We start from the raw sequence: 18,582 nt of genomic DNA, 5'->3' as shown, positions 1-18,582 counted from the left end.
ATTTTGTTCACTGCACCCCAAAAAGATTGTGTTCACTGCACCCCAAAAAGGATTTTGATCACTGCACCCCAAAAAGGATGTTGTTCACTGCACCCCAAAAATGATTTTGTTCACTCCACCCCAAAAAGATTGTGTTCACTGCACCCCACAAAGATTGTGTTCACTGCACCCCAAAAAGATTGTGTTCACTGTACCCCCCAAAGATTGTGTTCACTGCACCCCACAAAGATTCTGTTCACTGTACCCCACAAAGATTGTGTTCACTGCACCCCAAAAAGATTGTGTTCACTGCACCCCAAAAAGGATGTTGTTCACTGCACCCCAAAAAGGATGTTGTTCACTCCACCCCAAAAAGATTGTGTTCACTGCACCCCACAAAGATTGTGTTCACTGCACCCCAAAAAGATTGTGTTCACTGCACCCCAAAAATGATTTTGTTCACTGCACCCCAAAAAGGATTTTGTTCACTGCACCCCAAAAAGGATGTTGTTCACTCCACCCCAAAAAGATTGTGTTCACTGCACCCCAAAAAGATTGTTGTTCACTGCACCCCAAAAAGGATTTTGTTCACTGCACCCCAAAAAGATTGTGTTCACTGCACCCCACAAAGGATTTTGTTCACTGCACCCCACAAAGATTGTGTTCACTGCACACCAAAAAGGATTGTGTTCACTGCACCCCAAAAAGATTTTGTTCACTGCACCCCAAAAAGATTGTGTTCACTGCAGCCCAAAAAGATTGTGTTCACTGCAGCCCAAAAAGATTGTGTTCACTGCAGCCCAAAAAGATTGTGTTCACTGCAGCCCAAAAAGATTGTGTTCACTGCAGCTCACACACAGAAAAATGGATGTGGATCACTGACACCTGCCTATCTCCAATCCCACACCACACAGCAATATCGATTGTAGTTTGTAGAACACAGTTTCCCTAAAATTCAGCAGACTCTGTCCCTAACAGGATTGAGAAGAGATCGTAGATCAGGATTGAGTGCAGATTCACCCCACCCCCCACACAGCAATATCGATTGTAGTTTGTAGAAGACACTGACCCTATAATTCAGCAGACTCTATCCCTAAAATGCCTACAACTCGCCCTGCCTAAACACTCTGACCTGTCCCTCAATTCTATCCGGACACAAATGGTTTTTTCCTGCCTATCTTTCCCTAATCAGCAGCCAGCACATTGATGTGTGCTCTGTCCCTTAGCTAAGCAGCAGAATGACGCTGCTGCGGCGGCTGCCTCGAACTTATAAAGACTTGGTCACATGCTTCAGACGGCCAATCACAGCTACTAAGACATTTGCAGGCATGGCTGGGATGGCTTAAGGCACACCAGTTAAACGATTGTTGATTGGCTGTTGAAAGCCCGCCATGAAAAGAGCGCCAAAGCATGCAAAACCCGGAAATAAAACGACCGAACACGGATTTTTACCCGAACATACAGTAAAGTGTCCGTGTCCGTGTTCGGGTAAAAAAAATCCAATTATTCGGTACGAACACGAATAATACAGTCCGTGTTCGCTCAACACTATTCCTGTTGCATTATTCATGACATAAAATATATTGAAAAACTCCATCAGGAACAGCTGAAACCCAAATTAATGAGCTCGGTAGGTTTAAAGATCTAAAAACTGAAGTGCATATATCCCACTAACAGAGTCGCTGAGAAATATAAACAAATAATCAATTTTGGTGGACTGGACCTTTAACCTTATGCCTTGGGCCACAGGATGTAAGCTCCTCTTAGGTGTCTTTCTTAGGTGACTTACGGCAATCAATAGTCTAAACCTTTTTGATGTGGCCCAGACCTGACAGCGGAACCTGTGACGGCTGTTTTTATCTATTATTGGTGAGCAAACACAAACTGATCATTGACTCAGATGATGTAAGTTTCCTGATTATTGACTACTTGAACTTTTTTGTATCATTTTGAATTATGTATATTAATTACCGTATTATTTTGTTTTGCCTGAAGAAGAAGCATAAAAAGATTTGAAACATGTTGGGTACTGTAATACTACAATACACTACCATCTCTTTGTGTATCAATGTAATATGATCAATTGTTTGCAATGTCAGGCTTGAGCCTGACGAAGGAGGTTGATCCTCGGAAAATGACGTTGCACCCCCCCCCCCCCCCCGTCTCCACTGCTTGTCTCTTCTCCCTCGCTGGCATCCATGGAGGAATCGGGAATGGTAGGTGACATCACCCCTGGCGGCGCTACAGCCCTGGGGGAGGTGCGGACGGACACTGTCCCTGTGTCACAATGCTCTCTGTTTCTGGTTCTCAGCGGTACAGCCGGTGCTGGTATTGTGAGTCCTGCTTCACCCTCCAGTCCACCAACGTTTGGGGATTCTATGCCTTTGCCTGCCATCACATTGATCCTGGCCTGCCTTTATGTAAGTGCTCAGTAATAAACTTTGTTTTTAACACTTCCTATTTCTGACCTGGCACCCTTGTTTCTTTTTGTCTAATTGTTTGCTATTAATTGATTGTCTTTTGTTCTTTTCTTATGTTCTTACTATGTATATATAAAATGTACAATTTAAAAAAAAAAAGTTTTTTTATATCTTAAAGTGCCTTTAAAGTCCCAAACCCTTAGGGGAACTTTCCTTTTCCAAAGAGAGAGGAGGGGGTTTACAACCTTGTCCAAAATGGGCAAAGGTGGAACCAAAGGGGATTTAAATGTGCCACTGATGCAATCATTTTTTCCAGATTCAGTCCATATTTAAAAGTTAATAAAAAAGTTTTTATTCAATATACATTAAAAACAAACAGACATACATATTCATTATAATTTTGTATACATGTATTGTACATAGAGCAAAGTACTTAGATTTCAAGAGCCCACAAGGGGACTATATGAAAGTACAAGGAGTTGCTGGAACTACGCGTTTCGCTATGAGTGCTTCCTCAGGCTCCAGCTGTGTCAAAGTATTCTTAATATATATAGAAAATCTACAGAGCAAACAATATACATGTTAGCACACAATAAAAAAAATTGTGATAGAAATACATCCAAAGTCAAATGCTTACATCTTAATATACTCAAATTTTAATTCCTGGAAATCAAAGACAAATACATGATTTTTTACCTTTATATGAGTCAGATAATTGATTAAATAAAGATTATTTTACCTATAGTTCTCATAAAACATAAATGTTTGCCATACCATTTAATTTTTAATTCATATTAAAAATTAAATGGTATGACAAACATTGATGTTTTATGAGTTTTAAAAGTATCCGTTTCAAAACTTACTTCAAAATTTGGTTGCACACTAAACTATTATACATTACATAACAGCTAGCAAAATAGCTAAACATTTATTTTAATGAAAGTACATTTGACAAATACCGGCTATAATTCTTAGCTGATGAAACCCATTCAAGTGTTCAGCTTGTAAATGGTCAATAATTACAGGTTATCTAGATATATAGTAGTAAAACAGATGGGCATATGCTTCAGTAGAGGAATACTGTCATTTCTAACTCCCATTTATTTCTTCCTCTTGAATTCACAGGACAGATGATGTATGAGGTGGAGCAATCCTATTGCCACTGCCGATTGATTAAGGAACTTCTTCTCCTGATGCCTCACCTGGAGTCTGTGACAACAACAAGGCTGCAGCTTTGACAACCTATAACAAAACCACAAGCATTTACTGTAACAATCCACTCAGCTACATATAGCTAATGTAAGCATATCATTCATAAGATCCTTGTGGTTCAGCTTGTCATTTTTATTCAACACTCAGGAAGAGTTTACTTACTAACTTTCTTTTTCAACTACCCAATGTCAGTGATTTGTTTGTTCTTACCATTCAAGTTGGGTAAAATTCCCACCATAGAAGTAGATTCTACCCAAGTCTTCATAGGTGCCTACAACCACCACACTTTATTTGGGTTAGTTAAATTGGTTCTAAAGTCATAAGGTTTTTTTTTACCTTAATGCATTCCATGCTTTAAAGCAAACATGTATTATATTGCAGTTTACTAATTCTTAGATGTGTTGGCTGTATTAGTTACCGTTTTTAGGCTTTCTTTCTTCTATTTTCATCTGGCGATCCAGCCAGCAAGTCTGTTATTTTTCAAAAGCACAAGCTCTCCAGCAGAATGTATCAGTTTACATGAATGAGACAAACCATTTAACACTGGTAGGGGTGCCTAAAATGATCAGCTTTTATTTAGTCATGTAAAACCTTTTCCCAAAAGGAAAAAAAAAACTGTTTAACTGATTATGCAGTGTGAGCTGGAGTTTAACAATTTGTTAGTGCATTTAAATCTGCTAATACATTCAACATTACCCTCCCTCCCAGACTGACAATGCTTCTGTCTGCTCTGCCTCTGTGCTCATTCATTCAGAGTGGTGTCTTACTAATACAAGAGGTGTGTTACTGGCCAGATCACCAGGTGTAAACAGAAGAAAAAAGCCAAAAAAAGGAAAACTGATGCAGCCACCACATCTAATGATCGGTAAGCTGCATTATAATACATTTTTTGTTTGGGGTTTATTATCGCTTTAAGGTAAAAAAACCTCAGTGCCTGTTTCTCCCTCCTCCCATACCTAAATGCTTACCTGAGTCCTGCATGGGTCCGGCGCTGTGCACATCTGCAGGACTACTCTCCTCTCTACGCTTCCTTACAGGCTTGGCCAAGAGCAGAGGGAACTATTGGCTCCTGTTGCTGTCAGTCAAATCTAGTGAGGAGGAAATTGGGGGCAGGGCCAAGCTGCATGGTATATGTCAAAGCTTGAGAGTGAGCCAATAGAAAGCAGTAGGGGGAGGAGATTAGGAGTGGAGAGCTGCTGTTTTGCCAGAAAACACACGACAAAGCACTTGTAAAACATTAATCTTGAGCGTTTTTCAGTTGCTCCCATTGAAGTCTATGGGACCAATTTGCCTCCAATCTGCCTAAAAGAAGCGCAGGTATGTCCCACTTGTTGTTGATTTGTCACAAAAAATTACAGTTTTATATCTTTATGTTTGAAGCCTGAAATGTGGCAAAAGGTCGCAAAGGTCAAGGGGGCCGAATACTTTCGCAAGGCACTGTATATTGTATCACATTGTATGATACAGAAGGCAAGCTAATGGAGGATATATAAATGCTTCTAAATAATATAAAGTATATAGGTTCTGTTGTAATGGATAGTTAGGGGCAGCAAAAAGAAAAGGGCTGATTTGTGCAACCATGGCAAATGATATAATAGTGTTGAACAGTCTTTATTATCCTAGAATCCCCAAAATTAAATAGCTCAACCAACTGGGAGGTAAACCTTAACCACTTAAGCCCCGGAAGATTTTACCCCCTTCCTGACCAGGAGGTATTTTGTGATTCGGCACTGCCTGACTTTAACGGACAATTGCGCGGTCGTACCTAAACGAATTTGGTGTTATTTGATCACCTGTGCGATTTTTTGATCATGTGCTATAAACAAAAAAAGAGCTTAAATTTTGCAAAAATAACAATATTTTTCACATTTTTTTATATGAAATTCCCCAAAAAAAATTTAAAAATCAAAATTTTTTAACATTTTAGGCCAATTTGTTTTATGCTACATATTTTTGGTAAAAAAAAAATCACAAAAAGCGTATTTTGATTGGTTTGCGCAAAAGTTATTGCGTTTACTAACTAAGGGAAAGATTTTTGTAATTTTTGTTGTTTTTTTTTTAACGCGTAATGGCGGCGATCTGCGTTTTTTTTTGCGGGACTGCGACATTGCGGCGGACAGATCGGACCCTTGACTGACATTTTTGACACTTTTGGGGTTACCAGTGACATTACTACAGTAATCAGTGCTATACATATGCACTGTTACTGTAAAATGACACTGCTAGTGAAGGGGTTAACTTTTTTTGAGAGGGAGGGGTGGTGTGTGTCCCTAGGGGCGTGATTCTAACTGTGATTGGCTGTGGCTTGAGGTGTAGGAACAATGATCTACCTAGTAGAACCGTATGATCACTGTTCTTACACAGGGGAGAATGACAGGCGGCTTGTTTACATCAGCCGCCTGCCTTTCTCCCTCTGTCACAGACGATCACGAGTGCCCGGCGGACATCGGGTCCACCGGACACACGCGCGGGGGGGTCCGTGACTGAGCGGGAGCGCGCCTCCGGCGGCGCGGGCTCGCTCCCCAGAGCCTCACAGGCTAGTGACGTACCCATATGTCACTTTGCCTGTGAGGGGCTGACTGCCGCAGTATAAGTACTTGCGGCGGTCGGCAAGTGGTTAAGGTAAAACTAGACGCAAAACTTTTTTCCATTTTGGATAGAGTAATGGAGACTGTCAGATTTTTTTCTGCCATCTGTGTCCCCTTGCAGAGATTTCCCTTCCCTTCCTGTCCCATAGCAGTGAGAGGAAATCCCTGAAAATTAGGGGAATTTCTTGGGGACCCCCAGGTCATCAGAACTAGTGTCTTCATTGGAAGATTTCCCCTCTGTTATTTTTCTGGGGACAACCTTTTCTTTTACTTTCACTTTTACTGATAATGGTAAACAGGACAAATAGAGAGGGGGAATCTCTTTAATGCGAGCCCAAAGAGCGAAAAAAACTGACACAAATTCTAATCCGTCTACACTTCGTCTAAAACTGAAAAAGAAAAACAAAAAATTTGCCTTTAGTTAAACTTTAGGTAAACTGATGAAAAGCTGTTGACATTTCCTTTCTTCTGGGTTGGAAAGAAGATACCTTTGTTGCTGTTCTCTGTACCAAAGTGTACATGGTGTATAATTCAGTGTGAGGGCAATATTCTGTAAATAGGCATTCTGTGAATTTATGGCAGGTATTTACTTAGTTGTTAACCAATGAACAGCCAGAGGGTTTTGCCCTTTCATGACCAGAACAAGGTTTACATTTATATGTATAAAGCAGTGAATGTGTCTTTCACCACAGGTTTACTGGTGGTAAATCAATTGCTGTCATTTAAAATACATCCACCTGAAAGATTAATCTACAGCAAATGATCGGTAAATGTCAGATTCACTGCTTTTAGTGTTAAAGTTGGTAGCGTTAGAGTAGGACTAAATTCTGTCTTAATTATATTGTTAAAGGTTTGAGAGCATGAAAAAGCACTTATTCCTGTATATCTCCTGCTATAAATTGTTTCAATTAATTAATGAAGATACTCCTATTAACTGCTCTGATCTGATCTGTACTGGCTATATCTTCGGCAGATATGACCAGGCGTATATATAGTATTCACTCATATTTTCATGCCAATTTGAGATTCTCTAGTCAAATTTTCTATTTTCCATTGCGTCGGTAAAATCCTTGCTGTAAAGCATCCTATGACATTCTATGCAGAACTAGATGTGCCAGATATGTATACCCATTGCCAGGCAAAGCTGAAAGTTTTCAGCCATACTTCTCTGATAAAGTATGGTTATATGATGCACTAGGGTTGATTTACTAAAACTGGAGAGTGCAAAATCTGGAGCAGTTGTGCATTGTCAATCAGCTCCTAACTTCAGCTTGTTCAGTTAAGCTTTGACCAAAAAACCTTGAAGCTGTTTCTATGCTGAGATGCACCAGATTTTGCACTCTCCAGTTTTAGTAGGTCAACCCCATTGACTCCTAGTTTGTTACCACCAGATGTGTTGTTGTGATGTTGCTGTGTTTTCCAATATAACCAAATTACATTGGCATTATAAATTTATAGTTTTCAAAAGAGTCTGTTCCCACCAATGCATTAGGTTGTGGTGTGTTAGAAAATGTGTTACATTCTGCATTTTGGATACTTTGTCCTGCAGTTAGGCATTCAAGCCAAATCAAATGGAGCCTTACATACATTCTGATGTATACTAGCCTTAAAGTATGACTAATGGATTTGTAATTTTGTTCAGCCTGTCTTGTGATCCAAGCACACCTTCCAGATAGCTAAGTCTGTACCCCCTTTGTATTCACTCCACACTTAACTTTAGTTAAACAGTAAAGCATAATAATAATCTAAGACCTGTCCCGGTCTGTTACCAGACCATAAAGTATTAGCAGCACACTGAGAAGGTCATCACACTTTGTGGACACTACTGTGAAATGCAGTAGGGCCTGATTGCCTGAAACTGCTGGCCTTCCCTATTCCAGTACTGCAATGCAGGGGATTTAGAAAGTTAATGTGAAGATGTATACAGGTAAGCGTGCTAACCATATGTAAAGATCATATTCAGTGATTGCAATGATTTCCAGTAAATCCATAACTGAGTTGAATGGTGTTTTGTATAGGTGCCTAGAGTTCTGCAAGCACTGTGGCAAGGAATCAGGGGACACCACACAAAGTCTCCAGGGTTTTAGTTCTTTACATGCCGATTCCAGCCAAATAATAATAAATACACCCACAATGATTTTAAAAAAAATGTGCATTTATTATTTGTTTGCATTGGAGCCTGCAAAGCATTGCAACCATGGTCAACGGACTGGGGTTGCAATACTCCGATCCCTGCAGGCAATTTCTCAAGCCTTCTGTCTGGTTATGGGGCTAGAATAAGTAGCAATGGACTTTAAATGCAGTGACTTTACTAGATGGCAGATGTGACATGAAGTTTTTTCATTCACGTATCATGTGAATAAATGATGCCACACACCGCCATTTCAAATTTCAAAATACAGGCAAAAAAAACCACAAAAAACAGGATTCATAAAGAGGGAGTGGCAGTTTTGGGGTGGGGGTGTATAGACTGCAGCCATGTTTTATGTTAAATCCTGAATATGGGTGTAACATGAAACATGGTCAGAAACGTGGACTTACCAGTCCTCTCTGGCTTCACAAAGGTAACTTCCAGGCCTCAGATTCTCATTCTGTTTATTCGGTTTCTGGGTGGATGGCCAGGTGGGCACAGGGTTCTTGCACCCATTCATATGTTTTGTTTTCTCTCCTGACCCTCCTTTCTCCTTCTTTATCTCTGACAGCAACTGTCTAACTTTTGAAACTTTTATGAAAATTATGGGAACGGCCATTGCTAATGTGCCTTGCAATTCAAAATATAGAATAGGTCAACATATTTCAGACTTCTGTTTTTGAGTCATTCTGCTGTACTGATGTGTCATGTTTACATCATTCTGATGGGTCTCTGACCCAGACTGTATACCACTGTATGTGGCATAGTTAGCCTTTAAATGGTGGACTTTATATCTGTGTTTGGAGTAGGAGAGTCTCTGCATCATCTGTATGAGAGTTAACTGCAAGCAGACTGCAGTGGGTGTATTTAGGAATACCTACTGCATCACAAACACAGGTTCTCATGGCAGCAGATCACCAACAAGAAAAAGAGGGGTGGACTTTCTTGCACAGGGGCTATGCCTAGAAGAGCTTTTGCAGCAACTATGCACAAATAAAGTGATCCTGTCAGCAAGGAAAAGCTTTTCTACATAAAGGCATTCATACATTCAATCTGTAATTTTAATGATGAACAATTATAACAGAAACATGATACATATATACTACCCCAAGAATGAAAACGTACAAATAAGACAATAATGCAATGTATGCATGTAGTGAAACACTACATACGCACACCTCTTTCAAATGTATGAAGTCATTTCTGTAAGTACATTGTGATTGGATTTCTGAGCTGACCGCAGTGAACCACCTGAGGCTTTAAACAGAAAAAATAGATCAAGATTTCTCAAACAAGTTCGAGCCCAAGGCTTGCTAAGCAAAGTATAGTCATATATTTTACAGCCTCTATTTTCACTATCCCTTTAGGCTACATAGACTGCATGGGCTCGACCATACAAGCCCAGCTGTGTCTGCATGTTTTATATCCTAATCAGTTCTAAGTCTTAGACAAATGAATTGCACTAAATGCTCTATGTTTTCCCTTATATGACATAATTGTACCCACACACTACATAATAGCAGTACTTGACTTTTTATGTTGGGGTCCCAAGTGTTAGTGATTGGCTTTTTATTTATTTTAAGCTGAAACAGCAAGTTTAATCAATTAGTGCATTAAAATAATCTCCAGCAAACAGTGGCAGTCAGCAATCTCTCTTGTTTATAAAACTGGCCATACACATGACAATTTGATAGAGTGATTGATATTTCAATTCCTTGTTTTGTCAAACCACAAAGCAACTGAATTCATAAAACAATGGTTTGATAAGCTGCAATAAGATGGGATTGAAATTGCCCCAATCAAGTCTCCTAGAATAATCTTATCACTTTCAAAGATGTTCCATTAGCTTTTTCCATTCCAACTGAATTCTAGGTGGTAGACTGCTTAGTTTCTGACTAGTTTAGTTGCTAGGTGGTAGATTGTTTAGTTTCGGACTAGTTTTGCGATTGTAGGTGCAATATCTGGTGGTTTGAAAGTGGTTAAAACTGACTAAAAATTGTCATGTGTGTGGCCAGCCTTATGCCTGGTACACATGGGCCGAACGTCAGGAGACAATAGCCGGTTCAATGAAAACCGGCCGACATTCCACCCGTGTGTATGTCAGCCGGTCGGACAAAAGCCGGCCATTTGTTCAGCTTCTGTTGGACGGGCATGCTGGAAAACCAGCAGCCCACCGGCTCATGATAAGCGGTCTCAGTCAATGGCTGAGAGCACTGACCGGGGTGTTCAGCAGGGGAGATTGCTGTACTAACATCGAATCATTAGTACAGTGGCTCCAACCAGAGCTGTCAGGTTTTTTTTCCCATCAACCCGCTGGGCTGAATAAAAAAAACTATTAGTGTGTACCAGGCTTCAGGGATTCTTTCACACTGCCGCTCTGCGGAGAAACTATGTTCTTTGTGCTGGTTACCCATGGTTTCTCATAGACTTTCTATTATGGCCATTGTTTTGGGGTATGCTGTATCTTTTGCATGCTTTCAAAAATGCACTAAAAACGCGGAGCATAATAGAAAGTCAATGGGAAAATGCAGTTACCCGCACAAAAACCACGTGTACCCACATGCTGCAGCCAATCTGCAGCGCAGCAGTGTGAAAGGGACCTTACAGTATTTATAAATGTATAGCCAGGTAAGAAAAGGATAGCCTCTTGTTATACTAAGCTGTGCTGTGCAACCCCCATGTAATTCTGTTAATTAGCCAAGTTGTGGATCACAAAGAGAGTGATATTTAAACCTTGGAGCCCTTTTACTAGCACTTTCACAGTCTCCGATCCAGAGGCATTCATAACATATGGATCCAAGTAACTATAGAGACATTCACATGGCCATCAAAGGCTGTACACCTCCCAGATCAGCGTAATTATGCTGCAGGTACAGTCAGGGGTTTGCAATCACTTTTGCCTGTTTAGCCTGTACAAATCAATGACAGGCTAAAAGGTCCCACAGCTATTATATGTAATCACAGATGGAGTAACTACCTACAGTTGGGGACAGATGAGAAACCCTTGATGCAAATTGTCTGTGTACAGGATTACTCATCTGTTCCTAACTTTGTGGAATCGCTCCTTGTGCAATTACATGTGACCAGTAGCGGACAGTTTCAGTCCGCTATTGATGATGTGTACAGGTCCTCTTTCAGCAGATATTACAGACCTAAACTACTTACTATAGTGACTATGCTTTTGCGTCTGCCGGTTTTGTTATTTGCTAGCAAATCTTACACTCACTAGCCACAGTGAACCTTAGAACAATACTGTAATAGTATCATGGTACCAAAAGCTAAAATTTTGGGTGCCACTCAGACTCTGTAGGATTTATGAACTGCTGTGAGTGTGGCTACGACAGAACTTGTCCCAGCTCCGAACATCAGTGTATGGGGAAGAAAATGCCCTGTAAGCCACACATTGCTGCAAGCCCTGTAAAAGAAGTGCAACAGCCTCAACCTGGGCTCCAACCAGGCCATGCCCCCAACGTGTTTTGATCAGCCCCCTTGGGGCCTAATCATGGGGAACAACTAATTTCTGCACAAAATTGCTCTCTGCCCCTTGCCATGTCCTTGTCTGCTGCCCCTGTGAGTCTAGACTCTTTTACTGTGCTCTTTTGCTACCTAGTGATCCTGCTGATTATCCTTGTTGAGCCCAATACAACCCTCAGGGTTTGCTAGTAAAAATATGTGAAAATCCAGTAAAAAAACAAAAATGATGAGATTATAAAAAGGAAACTGATTTATTAAGTCATTTTTGCGAAATTGAATTTTTTTAAAGACTATTGATATTCAAGGTTAATATAATCTACAATGAATATAGTTTAACACCTAAAATCTTTAAAGTGTTCCTAATTTATCAAACGCTAAACATTTTTGTAATAGCGTCCCTCACATAAATGGTTTGTTTTCTGACATCTGACTCCAGCCTATCTTTTAGCCAAATAAGTTCTTGGAAAAATCACATCAATTTTTAGGACAGCTACACTGCATTGCAAGGTCTCCCTGAAGGCCCAGTGTAGCCACCCTGACAAACAAACTACCATTTGTGGCAAAATATTGATGTGCAATTGCTCCATGTGCCCATTTTCACAACAGCTAAAGAATGTGTTTATGTCCAAATTAAACAAAAAATTACATTGTAAGTGCACCTATTAGGATGGAGATAGAAGGAAAAAAAAAATAAGCTTGTTTTTATACCTCAACTATTTCTGACAACAGAACAGCACATGACATGATAGTATATATTTCCATGTGATTATTTTTTATTATATAATTCAGAATGAGCCCTTTCTTGGATGCAGGTGCTTGTGTAAGTATTGCAATCTCTGCAGGTGAGGTATGGAAAAGAGCTAGCCGTGTACTACATGACATGAGGGGATTGCAGGTCTCATCCATACCTAAACACAATGATGTTTGGTTTGGACAATACTAAACCTACAGGGCAGGTGCCAGCTACCTAAATTGAGAATCCAATCTTTATTGAAACAGGTATTAACTATTTAATGCAGAATTCCTTTCTAAGTACATATTTGCCATTGATTTTGCATCCCAAGTTTTGGATTCCTAGTGTTATGGGCTCCAAAAGATGAGGAACAGTGCTATTTGTGTTGCCCATCCTCAGTTCAATCCTGGGTATGTACATATTGAAGTCATCATCCATCATCCTCAGTGATACTGTATGTAGGACTGAAAAAACAAATACGTGGGGTAAATGGAAATATTTGGGCTACCAGAGAGTTTAAAAGACCCAGCAGGGATGGAACCTTGTCATTGCACCCAATGCAAAAAATGTCATTTTGTCTGGAATCATGGCTCATTATACTTGCATTTTGAACATTGGTTTGAAATGTTGCTTTATTTAATAATACACTACCTGGCCAAAAAAAAATTTGCCACCTGGAATTAACTAAACAAATAACTAAACCAAACCATGCAGTAACTATCCTATTGGATAGTTACTGCATGTGCCCAAAGAATGAGGTCAGCTGACTACCTGAAAATACTGAACGACAAGGTTATTCCATCAATGGATTTTTTCATCCCTGATGGCACAGGCATATTCCAAGATGCCAATGCCAAGATTCATTGGGCTTAAATTGTGAAAGAGTAGTTCAGGGAGCATGAGACATCATTTTCCCACATGGATTGGCCACCACAGGGTCCAGAACTTAACCCCATTGAGAATCTTTGGGATATGCTAGAGAATGCTTTGCGCAGTGGTCCAACTCTCCCATCATCAATACAAGATCCTGGTGAAAAATGAATGCAAGACTGGACGGAAATAAATCCTGTGACATTGCAGAAGCTTACTGAAACAATGCCACAGGGAATGCGTGCCGTAATCTAAGCCAACAAAATATTAGAGTGTGTGACCTTTTTTTGGTGCCAACTTTTTTTTGGCCAGGCAGTGTATATTAAGCACTAAGCATGTTAAGTTGCTGATTTAGTTACATACTGAGTATGCAGTTTCTTTATCTTTTAATTCTCTTCTATGTTCCAGTTTAGGCTGGTGGCATGACCGCTGCCCCAGGTTTACTGTTTCAGGGTGACTCTTTTCTTTTGCAGTGTTCTATGGAGTCACTCTTGCATGCAGGGACATGAGTTGTGTTTCCCTATGCTGTGAGCATCAATGGAAATGCACACTTCCATAGCCTAGGATGTCAAGGCACTCCCCTGCTACTCCCCTCTCTATGCTAACAGACTGACTTGAGACTGCACTGTCCACTGTTAACTCTTTCCTGTAAAAAAAGGAATTTCAGGGAAGCAGTACTAACAGCAGAAGCCAGCAGCATTGAACGTTGTAAACTGCAAGTACTAGGGTAAGAAGTTTAACAAATGGTGTACTGGATAATTTTGATTTTATTGTGCTTAAAATGTTAAGCTAAAACAAACTGAGGGTTTAATAGTACTTCAACAGGACATATGGCACTTTATCACATACGGTAGCACAAAAGATGGGGCCAGTCTGGTGGTTCAGATGGCATAAAGGATATTTCATCCACTCATAAAGCTCGGTCTGTGCAGTGTTTTACACGTCAGAATCACTGGACACATGAACGCCTGAAGCTACTGTAAAGTACCTGTCATTCAGTATAGCTGAGGAAACCTCAGTCCATCATCACTCTGCTGCTTCCCTTTCATCTTTTTTGACAGTATGATAGTTAGACGAGGGATATAAAGACCTAATAAGGCACCTGCATAACACGAGTTAATATTTCAGAATTTTACAGTGGGCTTGTCCATGAATAACACACTTCTCTATGTTTGTAAAGGTTCTCACCTACCCAGGTATAGCTAGAAGTAGTTTGTCACGTACAATTGGGCTTATTCTGCAATGATAAAGACAGTTTGCTTTTCGTCCAAGCAGCTTCTTCATCTAATGAGTGCCAGACATACTCCAGTACTAAATATTAGGCTATTTTCTGAATACTCACTTACAGTCCCCATTGAACACTTGTCTAATCAAGAAAGCTCTAGCTTCCGAGACAATTCTGTTGAGGTGCTTTCAGTGATATTACAGGCTAAAAACACTAGTATAGAATTGACCATGCACTTTAGGTGCAGATTGAAAGGTACCGAAAGCACTAAGGACTCAACAGCCCTAAAACCTAAACCTAAATTGTTTTGACTATAAGTACCATTCGACATGACAGACATAAACTACTTACTACAGTGACTATGCTTTTGCGTCTGCCGGTTTTGTTACTTGCTAGTAAATCTTACACTCACTAGCCACAGTGAACCTTAGAACAATACTGTAATAGTATCATGGTACCAAAAGCTAACATTTTGGGTGCCGCTCAGACTGAAGGATTTATAAACTGCTGTGAGTGTGGCTAGGACAGAACTTGTCCCAGCTCCGAACATCAGTGTATGGGGAAGAAAATGCCCTGTAAGCCACACATTGCTGCAAGCCCTGTATAAGAAGTGTAACAGCCTCAACCTGGGCTCCAACCAGGCCATGCCCCTAACGTGTTTTGATCATCCCCCTTGGGGCCTAATCATGGGGAACAACTCATTACTGCACAAAATTGCTCTCTGCCCCTTGCCATGTCCTTGTCTGCTGCCTCTGTGAGTCTAGACTCTTTTACTGTGCTCTTTTGCTACCTAGTGATCCTGCTGCTTATCCTTGTTGAGCCCAATACAACCTTCAGGGTTTGCTAGTAAAAATATGTGAAAATCCAGTAAAACCACAAAAATGATGAGATTATAAAAAGGAAACTGATTTATTAAGTCATTTTTGCAAAATGGAATTTTTTTTAAAGAATATTGATATTCAAGGTTAATATAATCTACAATGAATATAGTTTAACACGTAAAATCTTTAAAGTGTTCCTAATTTATCAAACGCTAAACATTTTTATAATGGCGTCCCTCACACAAATAGTTTGTTTTCTGACATCTGACTCCAGCCTTTCTTTTAGCCAAATAAGTTCTTGGAAAACTTGGAAAAATCACATCAAATTTTAGGACAGCTACACTGCATTGCAAGGTCTCCCTGAAGGCCCAGTGTAGCCACCCTGACAAACACAATACCATTTGTAGCAAAATATTGAGGCGCAAGTGGTCCATGTGCCCATTTTCACAACAGCTAAAGAATGTGTTTATGTCCAAATTGAACAAGAAAAAAAATTGTAAGTGCACCTATTAGGGTAGAAGAAAAAAAAAAAAAAAATTAGGGTTTGATGCTACTTTAACCACTTTACCACCGGAAGATTTTGCTGTCTTACGTCTGGGCCACTTTTTGCGATTCAGCACTGTGCAACTTTAACTGACAATTGTGCGGTCATGCAAAGCTGTACCCAAACAAAATTTACGTCCTTTTTTCCCCACAAACAGAGCTTTCTTTTGGTGGTATTTGATCACCTGTGCGATTTTTACTTTTTGCGCTATAAACAAAAAAAGAGCGACAATTTTGAAAAAATAACAATATTTTTCACATTTTTTTATATGAAATTCCCCCCCAAAAAAATGTAAAAATCTAATTTTTTTATCATTTTAGGCCAATTTGTTTTCTCCTACATATTTTTGGTAAAAAAAATTGCAATAAGCGTATTTTGATTGGTTTGCGCAAAAGTTATTGCGTTTACTAACTAAGGGAAAGATTTCTGTCATTTTCTGTGTTTTTTTTTTTTTAACGAGTAATGGCGGCGATCTGCAATTTTTTTTGCGGGACTGCAACATTGCGGCGGACAGATCAGACCCTTGACTGACATTTTTGGCACATTTTGACACATTTGGGGGTACCAGTGACATTACTACAGTAATCAGTGCTATACATATGCACTGTTACTGTAAAAATGACACTGGCAGGGAAGGGGTTAATTTTTATTGGAGAGGGAGGGGTTAATGTATGCCTGGTGCTTACTAACGTGTGTGGGGAGAGGTGACTTAAGGCCCGTACACACGTACCGATCGTCGGCCGACGCTTTTACACACGTACCGATCTGCCGATTGTAGGCTTGTTAGTATGATGCCTCCAACAGCCGTCAGCGCGCATTCTGCCGACAAGAATCTGTCATGCAAGCATTAAAATTTTTGTATGCCGACACCAGAGCGGCCGATTGTTCGCCAGTCAGTACAGAATTCGGCCGACAGACCGCAGATTTGCAAGACTGGGCATGCTCAGAAAAGAAAAAACACAGGGAAAGTTAACCATTACATGACATCACTTCTGCAGTCGGCTGTAGTCGGCGGACAAAATTCTTGTGCTGTCTTTGCACTTTTCAACAGACACCGACAGCCCGGGGACAAAAGACGGCCGATCGTTCGCCGACGATCGGTACGTGTGTACGGGGCTTAAGTGACTCAGGGACAGATCGCAGATTCAGCTATGCTGCACCCTGCAATCTGACCCTGCCTGTCACTTAGGAGATCCGCCCGCTTTGTTTACACAAGCGGGCGGATCTCCACACTCAATTCCCCGACGATCGTCAGACGTTATCGAGCCACTTTGCCGCAGTAGCAGCTCAGTGAGCAGTGGTAAAGTGGTTAAGATTAACTATCAAAATGATGTTCTTTTGGGCACATAAGAGAACAGGGAAGTAATTAAATCACTGATATACTGTATGTCACAGCAAATTATGCAAGAAGATCACAGATCAATAATCCACAGTACACCTGGAAGGACATTTGATATTTGATCAGTACATTAGTGTTATAGTGGTACAAACTCTTATATAGAGACAGAATTCTAAAGGAAAGTTGGATATTTAGTGTCTTTCCAAATCACATTAACTTGGCTTGCAATTTTTAATTTTCTTCTTTTATTTTATTTAGGGCAAAGGTATTCCTCTATAATCTTCTGAAGTAGATGTTCTACTGTCTTTGTGCAAAGGAGGATAGAACAGGAGGGGTTGGGAGAGGAGCATGCCAGGTACATACACATGTCAATAGGGCTGGGTGCTTTATGGACTGTAACCTCTATTTTGTGTCCCCTGCAGTCTGTCTAATTTCATTATTAAGAGATGAGACTGTAGATGTAGACTTTGGAGGGATTTCCTTTAACTTCCTGTCTTCGCTATGGGGCAGGAAGTAAAAAGGAAATTATACCCAGATGTTAGGGAAAAAAAAAACTGACAAGGGTTATATCCCTCCCTTATTTTATCCAAAATCAAAAAAAAAGTTTTGCCTTTAGTTCTATTTTAAGTTAATTCGCTGTTAACTGATCTCCACATTTACCTAATTCTCCTACACTTTCTCCCATCCTCCACCCACTGCTTTACCAGTAAGGGGCCAATGACATTTAGCACACCAGATTTCAGCTTTTCTATAAATGCACCCAGATACTGAAAACTGTAGCAGGAACGAGGCACCTTTATCTAGATTAGGTACATAAAATGAACTTTCTAACTTTAACATGGGAATAATTTTCCTGGGTAGCAATAACAAGGATTTTACTTCCAGCCAGGAGCTGCTTTTTATACATGTTGTTTAAATTACAGATCATACTGCTGTCTTTTTGCAGTTAAGTAAGTTCAATCCTCTGTAAAATGACTGTGCTCCCTTGCAGAGTTCCCTTGTGCAGTTTGCCACTTTGTTTCATGTAAAGGCGGCATTTCTGGTTTATAGAGTTTGGATAATCTTTAAAGGGGTTCTCCAGGAAACAGTTAAAGCTTTCTACTCATCCACAGAAGGAGGCCAAACCAGTGATTTACAGCCCTCGGCTCATTAACTTCCTCAGAAGTGCAGAGGGTTGCTTAAACTCTCAGGGAACATCCAAGCTGAGATAGATACTGTATATCAGGTAGATGCTGCCATGGTTAGT

At 40.2% G+C, this 18,582-nt stretch overlaps 1 protein-coding gene across 1 annotated transcript in view; it reads right to left on the bottom strand.

Moving 5' to 3' along the window:
• Positions 1–3,389: 3,389 nt before the first annotated feature.
• LOC309553312 (uncharacterized protein) overlaps positions 3,390–18,582 on the bottom strand; it is a 177,413-nt gene continuing 162,220 nt past the window's right edge. The window contains exon 10 of the mRNA XM_082254340.1: positions 3,390–3,641. Within this exon, the coding sequence (XP_082110466.1) occupies positions 3,573–3,641 (69 nt within the window). The 3' untranslated portion in view covers positions 3,390–3,572. The remainder of the gene's footprint in view (positions 3,642–18,582) is intronic.

The sequence above is a fragment of the Pelophylax lessonae genome, assembly GCF_965119305.1.
Source record: "Pelophylax lessonae genome assembly, chromosome: 4".
Taxonomy (NCBI): Eukaryota; Metazoa; Chordata; class Amphibia; order Anura; family Ranidae; genus Pelophylax; species Pelophylax lessonae.
Note: the sequence above shows the minus strand (reverse complement) of the source record. Positions and strands in the feature narration are given on the sequence as shown.